Raw genomic sequence first — 16,542 nt, 5'->3', positions numbered from 1 at the left:
AGCAAGGATTCAATTATTTGATTTTATTGAATTTATTCAAACTAGGGTTTTGCTTTGAGTTCTGTTGTTAAGTGTTGTTGAGTTGGTTCCAACTCAAGCGACCCTGTAGACCTTTATAGTGTTTCCAAGGCAGGAGCAGAAAGTCTCATCTTTCTCCCTTGGAGAAGCTGATGAAACCTGCTTTTTGAGGGCTTTCTCCCCTAAGTTATACATGACTCTAAGAAGTGCTATTGTACAGGGAGGAAGGTAAGGGTTCAAGTGAGTAGAGGTCAATACTGTTAACTGATGGTATGTGGAGGCATGACAGTCATTGTAATGAAACCAGGTGGATGATTTTGTTGAATGTCAGACTGATGATCTGCTCTGTAAAGCATCACTCAATTCATAATGCAAAGTGTATTCTTTACTTCTGTTTTTTCTTCCATAAGATGAAACTGGTTGACCTGTTTCTCCAGAGGTCACTAGGGGAATCTATGAATATGAAAAATTTGGGAAATGTATAGAAAAGTGGAATTCCCATAGTAGAGTTCATGCCGCAAAGGAAAGTAAACAGCTTATCGATGTAGCACCATCCTGTCCTGTCTGTACTCATATTTTAATATATTCTTATACAGAGACATTTTATATATAGTATAATAATAATTGTACCATGTTCTGACTAAAAAGATAGCATTATTGTACAGGCACTATTAGTACTAATATGGAGTTCTTCTTTCCAGATATTAAGGAACGATTCACAAATTACGTGCTTTTGCTAATAGTATGTCTACGAAACATGGAACAGTTTTCTTGGAATCCAGGTAACTGACTCTTAACCAATACAGTGTTTTGTCATTTTACTCTTGAACCATAGATCATTCTTTTAGATGGACTAAAGTGAATTATCACCTGAACTCCCAGTCAGGTCTAGTGTTTGGGTCATGGAAATAACTTTTTCCATAGAATAATTCTCTGTGCTGTGATGCTGTCTTAGCTTTATAGGGCACCCATGCCAACATACCGTGAAGTGAGTGCCTTTAAATTGTAGAATTTTGTTTTCTCACAGCAATATTATTACCTGTAATATTGTGGAATCTCTTCACATTAAGAGAATTAATTGTCTCGCTTTTTCCCTCCCATTTATAGATCACCTCTGGGTGTTGTTTCCCGATGTCTGCATGGTGATTGCATCAGAAATTGCTGTGGACATTGTAAAGCATGCATTCATCACCAAGTTCAATGACATCACTGCCGATGTATGTGTCTTAATCAGCAGTTCCGTCTCTAGAGTTGACGTAGGATTGTGAACTTGTAGACTACAAAGTTTAGATTTGCTGCATTCACAAAAATGACACATTAGTACTATTTTAAAGTTAGGATTACAATTTTAAATTTCTAAAACTGATTTCACTAATGGAAGTATTTTATTTTAGTTACTAAACTGTCCTGGTACAGGGGCTAAAGAAGTAGTTGAGTTCATTGCTAACTGTTAACGCTGCCTTAATCACTGGAATCTGAACCGCCTGGTCCACGATTCCAGGCTCAGCAGGAGAAAGACTGGGCTTTCCTCTCCCATGAAGATTTGCCGCCTTAGAAACCCTGTACATGGTTGCTCTAAGTCAGAACTGACATGACGGCATTTAACGACAACAGCAAATGACCTGTTGTTTCTAAGGATAAAATTAGACTATCCAAACTTGTATCTCTGGCTGGGTTTACTTTAAATGTTATTTCTGGTGAAAATCAACTCACCATTAAGCCCTGCACTAATTCAACTGTCACTACAGGTCCAGGTCTGTGGCATTGGTTACATTCTTCAAGTGGTACAACCATTCTCCAAGGCCTTTTCCAAATTATTGCATCACCTTTAATGTAAAGTCCGTGCCCCTAAGCCTCTCGCCTAACCTCTCTCGTCGCTGTTGTCAGGTTGCCCGCTCACACAGCTGACTCTTTCACACAGCGCTGGGCTCCAGGCAGGCTGCCTTTCCTTACTGTAAAGATGACATCAAGCAATAGTTTCAGAGTACAGACAGATTACAGATGATCTGAGGGCAATAGCTTTGAAGAAGGGGGCCCATCCAATCTGGGTGGGTTTTTAAAATCTATTTTAAAATTGGCATTTTTTCCTGTGATCACGAATAAGTGCCTAATACATTCTAGAAGATGAGAGCCTTATATTTTTTTGTTGAAAATATCTGATGAAACAAAGGTTGTTTTATATTGCAGTCAGCTATATTATCTATTATCTCTTGTAATATTATACCTCTTAGAATAGCTACTTTCCCACAAATTCTAAAACTTAGCATAATAATCATTGACTGTTTCTCCCTCTGTAAACTGGAAAGAGAAACGTTTTAAAGACGTGTGAGCATGACAGTTCCCGAGTGGTCATGGGACTGAGGCACTGTTTGACCTTTAGCAGAGGAAAACACCTCACAAAAGTGTGCCCAGCTGTCTGGTGAAACCCATGGTGAATTAGTGGACCTTGTTCCTGGCCCATTACTTGCATACACAGAGTGTTTTTAATCTATAAAGTCAGAATCCTTGCACATTGCCTTTTTGCACTGCGTGACTTAATACTTCGTTTTTATCTATCTTTAGGTCTACAGTGAATACAGAGCCAGCCTTGCTTTTGACCTTGTTAGCAGCCGACAGAAAAATGTGAGCACTGTATCCAAACCACAGTCAGACTGGAACTGCATGGTGGTCTCCTCCCAGCAGGGCGTTTTAATTAAGGAAAAGCTGCAGAAACTCCTCCTCCTCCTCAGCCCTGTACTGCAAATGCTGCACAGTAACAACCATTTAAATGCTCAGCACTTCCAATAGTGCGTGATTTTTACAGCATTGTCGTGGCTATACAGCTTGGTACTTAAAACTTCGTATCAACAGTTAGATCTTGACAGTGTTTTACTAAGTGAGGTCGTGGGTGCCAGGTTCTCTTCTTGCTCGAGTTCTCACCTGTTTAGAGTCTGTGCTGAGTGAGCAGGACTGCCTAGCCCCCACCCCCACCTCATTCCCTCAAGGTGTTTGGTGATAGCAAAGAAGTTTCCATAACTTTGTCCCCTGTAAGCTCTCCTAAGGGGTCCTGCTGTGGCACTGTAGGATAAGCACCGGACTGCGAACCATGAGATCGGTGGTTCCAACCACCAGCTGCTCCTCAAAAGCCCTTCCAGGGTCACTGAGTCAGAATCGGCTCTACACTTAACAGATATTCTACTGTATCCGTTGGTCTATCTACAGCGTAGAGAATGTGTAGACATATGCTTGGGTATAGTCTCCTTCTCCTTCCCATACCTGTCCAGCTTGCGTGTCTGTCTGTACATCTGCTCACAGATTATTGTCATTACTTTGTTGTTGTTAAGTGCCATCCAGTCACCTCTGACTCATGGTGACCCTATGCAGGGTTTCCAAGGAGCAGCTGGTGGGTTTTAACTGCTGACCCTCCAGCCACCATCCCAGGAGACCATTGTTAGTGCAAGATTGTGTATGTAACAGGAGTTACCTCTGTTGCCTGTAATTCAAATACTCCTTCCAGTATGTTCCTTTGCCTTCTTCATTTTTTGCTGCTCTTCTTGAACTGTCTCCCCCTTTATCAGTTATATGTATATCCTCTAGTTGGAGTCCTGGTGTGATGCTGTAAGATAAGCACTGCACCATGAGGTCAGGTTGAACCGCAAGGTCGGCAGTTCAAACCCCGCAACCACTCCTTGGAAACCCTGTCCAGGTTGGCAAGCAGCAGCTCCTTTAGTTAGGTATTTACCCTTCCTCCCCCTCCACCCCTGGCAGCCATCATTTTCTAATGGAGACCTTTCCTTGGCTTTTTGTCTTAGTGGTCGGTCCCCTTTGGTGACTGTTTTGCGCAGCATAAAGCCTTTGTTTTTCAGTCTGTTGTCCTCAGGACATTCTAATTCTTTATTGGTTTTTGCTCTGATGAGTCAGGACACTCGATTTTTCCCGTTCTCTGTAGCTTTCTCTTTATCCTCTTTATTGTGATTTTTAAATGTGACTGGGGGATGTGGTTCTCTGTGGCCTTGCCATCTAAGTGCATTCATTGTGGCATTGCTGCAGTTCTCCGTGCCCAGGGGCACTGTTTGTCACAATCTAGCCTCAGTTTCCTGAGTGGGGAGTGGATTAAACCTGTGCAGCAGTCAGCCCTGGCTGGTAGTGCTAGCTGTGCCTGTCTTCCCACCTACTGCTCTCCCTCTCTTAGGGATTCAATTGTGTGTGTCGTCCCCCCCCAAAAAAAAATAGAGTCCTAAATCCTAGCCCCTATACTTGTTGATAGAATCCCCTTTGGGAATAAGCCTTTCTTTATTTTATGAAGGAGACCCTGGGGTGAGTTTTTTTATTGGGGATTCAATGAAGGTTCATTGAGCAGATCATCAGTTTTCTATCCAACAAACCATCCACGCGTCATTTCGTCTCCCTCATTGTTCCCTCTGTGTAACTGCCTACCTGTGCTGTTTCCATTCCTCCTCTTCTCTTAACCCTTACTCTGAATTTTGTCCTGGGCTAACACGGTTGACCGTTCTAAGGTGTGCGTAGCTCACTAGTGCTGCTGCGCCCCCCCCCCCCCCGTAGGCCTGTCTGTTGCTTGGCTGACAATTGAGCGTTGGGGGTGAGTTAAGCTCCAGACCTGAATGGTGGCCCCTAATCTCGGGGGTTCCCCAGTCTCTCTGTGATGAGTTCGCCTGGTCATTTTTTATGCATTTGAGTTTTGTTCCATATTTTCTCCCTCTCTAACCAGGACCTTCTAATGGGATCCTTTCAGAGCAGGTGGTCGTGGTAGCCAGGCCCCATCTAGCTCTTCTGGTCTCAGAATCTAGGAGCCTGATAACTTTTCAAACATTCTTTCAACTGAGTCGGAGTCGTTGTCTCCTTTCTCTCTCCAGGCGTATACTGATTACAGTGATTCTGTGGCACGGAGGATGGGGTTCATTCCTCTCCCACTGGCTGTTTTAGTAAGTCTCTACTTTCCTTCCCTTTTTATGCTATAACCATTTTTACAAAATATGAGTAAGTGGGTTATCAATATGCTTGTTTATAAAAAGACTTGATATAAAAATAAAAGATAAAATTACTTAGAAGAAACAATGGTTTTAAATGACAGCATCATCCTTTCTAATTCTGAACCACCCAGTAGATAAGTGGTGTTAGGGAACTGGTATGCTAAGACCTTTCAGAACAATGAGAGTATGCTTTTTTGCTGATTCATTTGGCAAAGATCTTTCCTTTTAATGACAGTCCCTGGTGGTGGGCTTTGATTCCCTACTGGTGGAAAGAGAAATTAACCCAACATTTTTGGAGCATATTTAACACTGTCGATTATGCTCTGACGCAGTAACTCCAATTCTAGGAGTTTATCCTAATGAAAAAGTTATTTAAAAGACACATAATGATTTATGGGTAAAGGTACACAATACAATTTATAGTAATAAACATTTAGAACTAAATAAGAAGGTTAAATTAAATTATCGTTTGTCCAAATGGTGAAGTGTTTTGTATCCTTTGTAATTACTACTTTTTAAGGTTAACTTGATTCCAGCAGTTGGATGGTAAGCCTAGGTTTGCCTGACTGTTTTTAATCAAGAAAAAGGGGTTGGTTAAATGGTGGAATTGGAATATAGCTCCTGTTTTGCCCAAAAATGATTGACTTAATTTGTCTCCTGACCCACTTGCCAAAAGCTTTGTTCATAATGATACTCTTTTTAACTTCGTATTTCTCCATTTTCTTCCAGTCTTTGTTTTCTTCTTTAGATGAGTGTTAACAGTTTGTTAAAACCAAAAGATGTTAACAATTGAGTAACAAAAACACTCTGTATAACTTCCTCAATTTTCTAAGCAGATTATTGAATTACACAGTGATCTAGTGGGTTTTTCTTTTGCAATACTTTTCTCACAGACTTTCAAACTGTCACCGTAGCTGTGGTGGACAGACATGTGGGTACCTCAAGGAGGAAGACACTGAGGCCTCAGTAATCCATTCTTCAACTAGGTCCCAAGGATTGCAGTTTCCTTAGGAACATTGTTGCATTAGATCTTAAATGGGTTTATATCCCAAAAAAGGTGATAAAAAATCTTATTATCAAGTTCCCATGGAAATGAGACTTTGGGATTCTCCATCTTAAGGAGCTCTGGTAGCGTAGTGGTTATGAGTTGGGCTGCTAATCTCACGGTCAGCAGTTCAAAATTAATCAGCTGTTCCGTGGGAGAAAAATGAGGCTTTCTGCTCCCATACAGTTTTTCAGCCTCGGAAACCCTATACAGTGTCACTGTGAGTCGGAACCGACTCCACGGCACACCACCACCACCACTACCATCTTCAAGTTGCCTAATATTATCATAGATCAAAATGAAGTGTCTTCAATATGGAAATGGTATGTTTTATATCCGTGAATACAATCCTGGAGTCACATTAACATGCCTTTTCCCTGTAAGAGATTTGGAACAGGTGCGGGCTTCCACTCAGTGGTTTTATAAGGAAACATTAGTGAACACATTACAGCCAAATCCCCTACTTTTGTTCTTTTATTGAAAACATTTTTTAAACGTATATTGCGGTAGTTATTTAAGATATACAGAGGTTGCTATGAGTTGATGCCGACTTGACGGCACTTAACCACAGCAGTTAGACATTACTAGATAGGCCCAATTATTGTCCCTGATCTATTTCCACACACAGTCCTCGTAGGCCCTAATGTAGTGCCACAGATATATTGATAATATGTAAATATTGACCCTTGGCAGGTCCCAACAGACTTATCCAGCAGACCCCAAAGGGGTCCTGCTGTGGCACTGTAGGGTAAGCACTGAACTGCTGACCACAGGGTCGGCTCTTCAAACCCACCAGCTGTTCCTGGGAAACCCAATTCAGGTTGGCTATGAGTCGGAACCGACTCGGCAACACTTGACAGTGTTGTCACTGTAGCTGTTAAGCGACTTAGTAGTAACAGGTGTTGGAGCATCACTATCCAAGAGGCAAAAACGTTCTGACCTTTACGTCATTCATTCTGTCATAGTAGGTAGGTTTTTTACAAGTTCCACCCTTCTTCAGTTTCCTTTTCTCAGTGATTCCTGCAAGTCACTGAAGGCTCTTCAGGTGCCAGAGTCAAAGAGGAAAGCAGGGATACAGAGTCTGTGTCTAGCACTGGGAAGGAAATGTGTAGCAAGAAGTCTTTTGCACTTCTCCAAACAATTTTCCATTTGAGAAATTGCTGATCCGCGTCTGCTTTAGATTGAAGTAAATGTGCCGTTCATGAATGTGCCCAGTGTGACTCCAGAGGGGCCAGCATTCACCACGGTGCCCTAGCTTTGCCTGAGCAATTCAGGTCTGCCCAGCCCGGGTCAGCGTCAGGCAGGGCTCCATGAGAGTGGGTGTGTCTCAGGGACATCCTGACGGAACCATTAACTAATCACTTGTGGTCTTCTGTCTTGTGTGTGTGTCTTTGTCGTTCTGGTTTGTTTCTGGCTAGCTCATCAGAGTTGTAACAAGCTCAATTAAAGTGCAAGGAATCCTGTCTTATGCCTGTGTCATACTCTTCTATTTTGGGTAAGTTGGGTAAGATGAACTATTCTTTTCTTTCTGTTTTTAACGGCTTTATTGAGGTATAGCTGACATGCAATCAAGTGTACATATATAAACTCCATAGTTGATAAGTTTTGAGATATATATATGTATGCACCATAAAAACATCACCACATTCAAGAAAATGAACCTAGACTAGACATCACCTCCAAAAGTTTCCTCAGGCCTCTTTGTCATCCATTCCTCCTAACTCAACCTCAGCTCCCACTCCCAGATAAACATGAACCTACTCTCTGCGGATTCCACATTACTTAGCGTCTTTTTCTATCCATGGAATCATACAATATGCACTCTTTTCTTGTTGGTATGCCTTTTTTCATTCAACATAATTATTTGTGCTTCACCCATGTTGATAGATACAATAATCTGTTATAGTTTGGCCGAGTAGCAGTACCACCCCATTGTGTGGCTAGACCTCTTTGCTTGTCTGCTCACCTATGGCAGCTATTTGGGCTGGTTCCAGTTCGGGGTCACTACAAAAAATGCTGCCCTCTGAATGTTCTTGTCACGTTTAGGGGTGGACATGCTTTCATTTCTCAAAAAAATGCCTAGATGTGGAATGCCTGGGTCATAATATGGGGGCATGTTTCATTTTTTTTCTTCTTCTGTATTTTATTTAGAATCTTGGTGCGGTGCTATAGGATAAGCATTGGACTGCTGCTGACGACAAAGTCGGTGGTTCAAACCCACCAGTCTGTTCTTGGAAGCCCTGTACAGGGTTGCTATTGAGTCGGAACCAATTCAAAATCATTTAACAACAAAACCAAATTATTTACTTTGTTATTGTTGATCACACAAAGCCAACATACACTGATTCCCCTATTTCTGTGTCATTTAGTGACCTTGATTACATTCTTTGAGTTGTACAACCGTTTTCTCCTTTCTTTCTGAGGTCGGCCTCCTTCATTTACGTAATCCCGAAGGTTCCGGTCCAGTCCTTCGAATTTCTGTTGTCACTTTGGTTCTGTGTAGATAGTGCTTAGAAGAGTGTAGGCTCAAGGCAGACATTTTAACACTGTGGTGGTTTTGTACCGTTGAGTCGGTTGTGACTCATAGCGACCTTGTATAGGGTTTCCTAGGAGCAGCTGGTGGGTTTGAACCACCAACCTTGCTGATAGCAGTCCAGTGCCATAATTAAGCTAAACTATCTTTTAGTTTTAAAAAGACTTCAGGGGATTTGTTTAAGGTTTAAAAATCATTTCAGGGCAATAGTTTTAGAGGTTCATCCACCCTCCATGATTTTAGAAAGTCCAGAGTTCATGAGAATTTTAAATTCTCTTTTGCATTTTCCCCCTGATGAGGATTCTTGTATGGAGTCTTTGATCATAACATTCAATAATGATACAAGGTCACCATCCAGTTCTGTTCTAATGCCTCCGGAGACAGTTGTTCCTGAGGTAATTATCCACGTTCCGTATCCTCCTTACCTTACCCTCCCACTTCTTCTGTTAGTCTAGATGAATGGAGACTTAATTATTGTACCTTGGATAGCCATTGGCAAGCTTTTGAGACCTCAGGCACTGCACAGCTAACAAGGAGGGTAGGACAGGAGCACTGCTAAGCATATTATTAGGCCAGTTGTTGAGATTGCCCATGAAACCATGACCCTAAACTTCCAAGCCAATAAATCAAATCCCATGGAGTCCTGGTGTAGCGTTGTAGGGTAAACATTGGACTGCTCACCTCAAGGTCGGTGGTTCAGACCCAGCAGCCACCCCTTGAAAGCCGTATATAGGGTTGCTGTAAGTTGGAACTGACTCAACAGCACTTAACAACAACATGACATGTTTGGTTATTAGCAGCCTCTGAAGCGACCTTTTTCTTTTTGTCATTGTTATAAATAGATCACACTTTTTCCAATTCAAATTTTGACAGGTGTATAAGATCAGCACTGCACTGTGAGCCACAAGCTCAGCAGTTCAAACCCACCAGTTGCTCCTTGGAAACTTATCCAGGGACTGACTCGATGGCACATAACAACAATAACAATAGTAGCTTAGTTGTTGGCTGCTGTAGGATGGGCACTGTACCAACACAAGGTCGGTTTGAACTACAAACGCCCCAGCCACTTCTCGGCTGTGGCACTGAACACCAGTTTATTGACAGCAATTAAATTATTTGGCTATGCACCCCTATCCTTAATTAATGCAATTTTTCATCATCATTAACTTTCTCTTCCCCTGCCCCCCTGCCCCTGGTTTGTTGTTGTTGTTAAGTGCCGTCGAGTCGGTTCCGACCCATAGCGACCCTGTACAGGGTTTCCAAGGGTGTAAATCTTTACGGGAGTAGAAAGCCTCATCTTTCTCCCGCGGAGCGGCTGGTAGTTTCGAACCGCTGACCTTAAGGTTCGCAGCCCGATTCGTAACCACTACGCTACCAGAGCTCCTTAGCCTGCCCCTGGTAGCCAGTGATAAACTTCTATCTCTCTACATTTGCCTTTTCTTCTCTTATTATACAAACGAGGTCATACATTTCACTCAGCATAACGTCTTCAAGATCCCTTCATATTGTAGCATGTATCAAGACTTCATTCCCTACTGGCAAAGTATTACACTGTTCTGTGTACCACGTTTAGTTCATCCATTCATTTGTTGATGGACATTTGTTTCTGCCTTTTCACTGCTGTGAATATTGGTGTCTCAGCAATCACGTTATAGGGATATGTATCAGCAGTGTGGAAGAGTCCTCATTTCCCTACATTCTTGTCAACATTTGTTACTTTCTTTTTCTTTCTCAGTCTTAGCCATCCCTGTTGGCATCAGCTCTGACTCGTAGAGGCCTTGTCCTGTGTACAACCGAATGAAACCCTGCCGGCCCCGCATGACTGCCACCATCGTCCTGCCATGTGTGGCCCATTGTTGCAGCCACTGTGTCAGTCTGTCTCCTTGGAGGTCTTCTTCTTTTTCACTGACCTTTTACTTTACCAAACATGATGATCATTCTCCAGAGATTGGAGATGTTCCATTCTGATCATGTGTCCAAAGTGTCTGAGACCAAGTCTTGCCCTCCTCCCTTCTGAGGAGCATTCTGGCTGTACTTCGACCAAGGCAGATTCGTGTATTTTTCTGGCAGTCTATAGGATATATAATATTCTTCACCATCACCATAATTTAAATGCATCAATTCTTTTGTTGTCTTCTTTATTCATTGCCCACCTTTCGCATGCATATAAAGCAATTGAAAATAACCATGCTTTTTAATCAGGCACACCTAAGTCCTCAAAGTGACATCTTTATTTTTTAACATTTTTAGGAGAACTTTTGCAGCAGATTTGCCTAATGCTTTATTGGAGTTCTGTGTAAGATGAGCAAGCCATGATATTTTCAGTAACTTCTTATGCATGTGAAAGCTGGACAATGAATAAGGAAGACCGTAGAAGAATTGATGCTTTTGAGTTATGGTGTTGGAAGAGAATATTGAAAGTGCCATGGGCTACCAAGAGAACCAACAGATCTGTGTGAGGAGAAGTGCAGCCAGAGTGCTCTTGGAGGCCAGGATGGCAAAACTTCATCTCTCATACTTCGGACATGTTGTCAGGAGGGACTAGTTGCTGGAGAAGGATGTCATATTTGGCAAGGTGGAGGGTCAGAGAAAAGAGGAAGACCTCCAGTGAGATGGATTGGCAAAGTGGCAGCATCAGTGGGCTCAAGTGTGGCAACAATAGTGAGGGTGGCCCAGGATCGGGCAGTGTTTTCATTCTGCTGTGTGTAAGGTCGTTATGAGTTGGCACCGACTCAGTGTCACCTAACAACAGCAACAACATGGACAAATTATTGAATGATGCAGAAAGCATCAAAAGAAGATAGAAGGAATATACAAAGTCACTGTACCAGAAAGAAATGGTTGATGTTAAACCCTTTCAAGAGGTAGCATATGATCAAGAACCAGTGGTCCTGAAGGAAGAAGTCCAAGGTACACTGAAGGCATTGGCAAAGAACAAGGAGCCAGGAATTTATGAAACACAAATTGAAATCTTTCAGCAAACTGATGCAACACTGGAGGCACTCGCTGATCTATGCCAGGAAGTTTGAAAGACAACTACCTGGCCAACTGATTGGAAGAGATCTGTATTTGTGCCCATTCCAAAAAGAGATGACCCAACGGAATGCAGAAGTCATTGGATAATATCATTAATACCCCATGCAAACAAAATCTTGCTAGAGATATTTCAAAAACAGCTGCAACCATACATTGGCAGAGAACTTCCAGAGGTTCAAGCCGGATTCAGAAGATGTGGAATGAGGCATATCATTGCTGACGTCAGATGGATCTTGCTGAAAGTAGAGAATACCAGAAAGATGTTTCCCTGTGCTTTATTGACTACACACAGGCTTTCGATTGTGTGGATCATGACAAGCTATGGACATCATTGCAAAGTGTGAGTATTCAGGAACACTTGATTGTGCTCATGAGGAACCTGTACATAGACCAAAAGGCGTTCTTCAAACAGAACAAGAGAACAGCAGTGGTTTAAAATTAGGAGAGGTCTGTACCAGGGTTGTAATCTTTAACCACACTTATTCAGTCTGTATGCTCTGGTAGCGTAGTGGTTACGAGTCGGGCTGCCAACTCCAAGGTCAGCAGTTCGAAACTACCAGCTGTTCCGTGGGAGAAAGATGAGGCTTTCTGCTCCCATAAAGATTTACAGCGTTGGAAATCCTGTACAGGGTTGTTATGAGTCAGAACCGACTCCACGGCACATAGCAACAACACAACATGCTGAGCAAATTATTCAAGAAACTGGATTATATGAAGAAAAACATGGCATCGGGATTGGAGGAAGACTCATTAGCAACCTGTGTTACTTACACAGATAATACAACCGCATTTGCTGGAAGTCAAGAAGACTTAAAATACTTACTAATGAAGATCAAAGAGCACAGCCTTAGATATGGGTTGTAACTCAACATAAAACAAAAATCCTCTCCACTGGACCTATATATGTCGTCCGTATAAGTGGAGAAGAGATTCAAGTTGTCAGAGACTTCATTTTGCTCTGTGTAGCCATCAAGAAATCAAACGACGTATTGCCTTGGGCAAATCTGCTGCACAAAGATGTCAGTTTGAGGACTAAGGTGTGCCTGATGCAAGCCATGGTATGTTCAATAACCTCATATGCATGTGAAAATTGGACAGTGAATAAGGAAGACCATAGAAGAACTGGTGTATTTGAGTTATGTTGTTGGAAGAAAATATTAAAAGTACCATGGACTGCCAGAAGAACAAACAGATCTGCCCCCCAGAAGTTAAGATGGCCAGGCTTTATCTCTCATACTTTGGACAGAATGTCAGGATAACCCTGATATTCTATCCAAAGTATGAGAGATAAAGTCTGAATAGACCTGACATTATGGAGAAGAATATCACATTTGATAAAATGAATGGTCGGAGAAAAAAGAGGAAGACCCCCTATGAGATTGATTGGCACAGTGGCAGCAGTGATGGGCTCAAGTATAGCAACAACTGTGAGCTTGGCACAGGACCACGCAGTGTTTCCTTCTGGTGTGCCGAGCGTCTCTATGAGTGGTTACCAACTCGTTGGCATGAGCAGCAACGTTAATTAAATAGCTCTCTTATTTTCACTAGTCGTTTGTTGAAGATTTTTATATTTGTAGTCATAAGAGATATAAGCATGTAGTTTATATTCTTGTGGTGTCTTAAGATGGAGTATTATTGAATATGTTTTTGCTTATATTGTAAAGACAGTATGCATGACTTACAACCTATAGGTAATAACCAACCCATATAAAGCCTATTATATTAACTTTTTAGATGTGTACTTACAAAGGTTCGTAATAATAAACCACCTCTTTGCAGCTATAAAACTGGTCCTTGGCCACTTGTGGTCTCCTTCCACATGTAAGCTGATGTTAATGTGAGAAAAGTTTTCTTGCCAGCATTCCTCAACAGATTTGTATCAAAAGTGTTAACTTTTGACCCAGAAGTTTCAGTTTTAGAATTATAGTTATTAAGAAACACTTGTTAAGGAAATCTGTAACCATACTATAAACTGTAGTTCATGTATAACCCATATATAGCTTATATATGAGTTGTAAAACTAGCCACACAGTAAAACAATACAGGAGGACCCCTTAAGCGAATGGTGCTGAGGAACACTGACGGAGGCGGAAAAAATGCTCAGCCGTTAGTTAATAAGCAAACAAGCGGCAGCACTCATTCCTCCCTCCTTTCCCCCTCCCTGCAGCAGGCCCTCAATTAACTTTGCAGAACTTGTCCAGGTCCACACAGGTCAGGCAGGATTTAGACCCACACGCTTGGACCCTAGTCTAAACTCTGGCTCAAAACACCCACCCTCTGCCTTGGAAAATAGTTCATACCACATGATCCTATTTCTCTACAGAGGAATGTGCTAACAGACATGTACTCTTTACAAAGCCACCGAAAGATAATATCCCAAAATGTCCACCAAGATTGTCACTGGGCTGTGGAATGAATTGCACGTCATCGTGTTTTGTTTTGCTCATCTGATTTGCTAAATAGAATTGTCTTGTAATACGAGAACTGTTGTGAAGTGGATTTTCGACTCCTTGAGAACTGTGCAAAGAGCTGCCCCATAGACTCTTCCCACAGGTCTTTGTCCCAGAGAGCTACTGGCTGCGGTGGAATTGCCAAGCTCTCGGTGAGCTGAGCACTTGACTGTCAGGCCACCACGGTAGTTCATGGAGCACAAGGAGAAGCAGTAAGGCCGTGTAGCCCCCTATAATGAGTGCTGCACAGCTGATCTTATTATTTCTTGTGGTGAACAAGCCTCGGGGCCAGCAGGCAGTGCGGAAGGCAGGCTCTGTGCCAGCAAGTGGCTCATCTGAAGCCCTGGGCCTCAGGCTCCCAGCCGATGGCCAGTGGGAGGACAGAGGACACAAGGACTTTGACAGTGGTGATGTATGGTTTGTCTCTGGTGTAGGTTAATATCCCTGAAAGTCCTGAATAGTATCGTGTTATTGGGGAAATCCTGCCAATATGTGAAGGAAGCCAAAATGGAAGAGAAGCTGTTCACCCCGCCTCCAACCAGCACGCCAGGCAAGCCACCCAGTAAACCCCAGAGCAGAAGCAAACTGCCCCAAGGTACGTGTGGTTCTTCTCACGGCTTCTCCCAGGCCTTCTCTCTGTGTTCCTTGTTTTCCTGATGTAAAGAAGTACAAATCTATTCAGTTAACAGTGTTTTAAATTTTGGTTTCACTTTATTTAGGGTTTTCTGTTTTTAAATGTATTGTTTTTGAGATTGTATCACAGGTACGCACGGCACAGTGCTGGAGTTTTTAACATTCACTGTTTGTCAGATGACTTTGGAGCACATAGTACATGCCAGGTCCCAGGTGTACAAAACCAAAACCCACCAGTTACTTGAGTGGATTCCAACTCCTGGCTGCCCGTGGGTGTCAGAGGAGAGCTGTGCTTTCCCGGCTCTGCTTAACGATTGCTTTCTCAGGAGCAGATTGCCAGACTTTGCTTCCACGGTGTCTCTGGGTAGAGTCACACCACACACACTCCTGAGTTTGCTAGTCATGTGTGCCATCCAGGGAGGCTGTGGAGTCTGCAGAGAGAAACCACATGTTGCCTCTGTGCCCTCTCGGAGCTGCTTCTAGACAGAAGGGTGGAGGGAGAAAATCAACAGACTGATGCTGTGCACTATGGCAGGCAGCGTGCTGTGGAGGAACGTAGAGCCAGTTAGCGGGACAGCTCTCCCTGAGACCAAGAGGCTTCAGTGGGTTGGAGGGGCCTGCGAGGCTGTGGGAGGACCCATGCATGGGGTTTGAGGGGACTGGATCCAGCTGGGCTTCCATTAAGAAGCTGCGAATTCTCCTGCTTTGTGGACAGCAGACTCAACAAGGGCGAGTCCAGGCAGTGAGGTAAGGGCAGGGGAGTGGGGTGGTGGAGAGCTGCTGGGGTACCGGCGCAGCCTGAGGAAAGAGCTGAGGTGGCTCCCAGGCTTTGAGCCCCCGCAAGCCCTAATCAGGGAGTGAAACAGCTGCCCCAGTTACTGTATGAGGATGGCAGCTCCCCCTCCTATTGGTCTGTACCCACGTGACAGCTAGCGTAAGTGGTTTTTTCAGGTAAGATAGAGATGCTGGAGGTACAGGGGTCAGCGAGCCGAGTGATGGGCCTGCCCTTTAGGGCTCACAGCTCGGGTTCAGCCCAGGTGGATGTGGGCTTCAGGGTGTGTGGAGGAGCGGGTTCTGCACACCACGACCATGGAAGAGTAAGAAGCCAAAGAGCAGCCGGAGCTCCTCCGGAAGGAGCGTGCGCGTCCGCAGGGGGAGTCCACAGAGGGAATGACGTCTCCAGGGCACCAGCACGCCGCAAGCCGCGGAGTGCAGAGGGGGCTCCAGAGAGGGGCTCCGGGGAGCTGGGGCGGCCGCTTCCCGACTAAACGGCTCTCTCCTTCCCCAGGCCTGGCCTCCGAGGAAACCCTGTCTGCCTCAGTCACCAGCCAGCCTCCGCACCCGAAGGAAAACATCATCCCGCTTCTGGTGACCAGCAACTCAGACCAGTTCCTGACCACTCCAGACGGTGATGAAAAGGACATCACGCAGGAAAATCCTGACTTGAAACACAGATCCGCAAAGAAAGATCTCTTAGAGATAGACAGGTTTACAATTTGTGGAAACCGGATTGACTGAGGCCAGTGTGGCCCCGCGTGCCGAGCAGGCGACATCAGTACCCGGGCTGCAGACGCCGTGCCACCGGGGTGGACAGGCGTGACAAGTGGCACTTAAATATTTATTTAAAACTTAAATTATTCATGGCGAGCAAATACTAGTCCCTTTCTTCCAGCTGTGCAATGGGGTTGAAGGTCAGGTCACGGGTTCAGGACAGCCACAGCCTCCAGCTTTGACTCCTGGGGAGAGATGGCGGGTTGTGGGCACTTTCCACTGCTGGCCGAACTGCAGGTCACCCAGGACCCGGCGGGAGTAGCGTCAGAATCACGTGTACTTGTCCAGCGTGCTTCCAGAAACGGC

The 16,542-nt window shown here is 43.9% G+C and overlaps 1 protein-coding gene across 2 annotated transcripts in view; it reads left to right on the top strand.

The window, feature by feature from the left end:
* Positions 1-16,215, top strand: part of TAPT1 (transmembrane anterior posterior transformation 1) — a 96,176-nt gene extending 79,961 nt beyond the window's left edge. The window contains exons 7-13 of one of the 2 annotated variants that reach the window (XM_006872481.1): positions 720-800; positions 1,126-1,235; positions 2,581-2,640; positions 4,872-4,940; positions 7,452-7,528; positions 14,487-14,647; positions 15,974-16,215. In XM_006872481.1, the coding sequence (XP_006872543.1) occupies positions 720-800; positions 1,126-1,235; positions 2,581-2,640; positions 4,872-4,940; positions 7,452-7,528; positions 14,487-14,647; positions 15,974-16,203 (788 nt within the window). In that variant the 3' untranslated portion in view covers positions 16,204-16,215. The remainder of the gene's footprint in view (positions 1-719; positions 801-1,125; positions 1,236-2,580; positions 2,641-4,871; positions 4,941-7,451; positions 7,529-14,486; positions 14,648-15,973) is intronic. The other variant, XM_006872480.1, reaches the window with a different exon arrangement.
* The last annotated feature ends 327 nt before the right edge of the window (positions 16,216-16,542 follow it).

Source organism: Chrysochloris asiatica, unplaced genomic scaffold (assembly GCF_000296735.1).
Source record: "Chrysochloris asiatica unplaced genomic scaffold, ChrAsi1.0 scaffold00200, whole genome shotgun sequence".
Taxonomy (NCBI): Eukaryota; Metazoa; Chordata; class Mammalia; order Afrosoricida; family Chrysochloridae; genus Chrysochloris; species Chrysochloris asiatica.
Note: the sequence above shows the minus strand (reverse complement) of the source record. Positions and strands in the feature narration are given on the sequence as shown.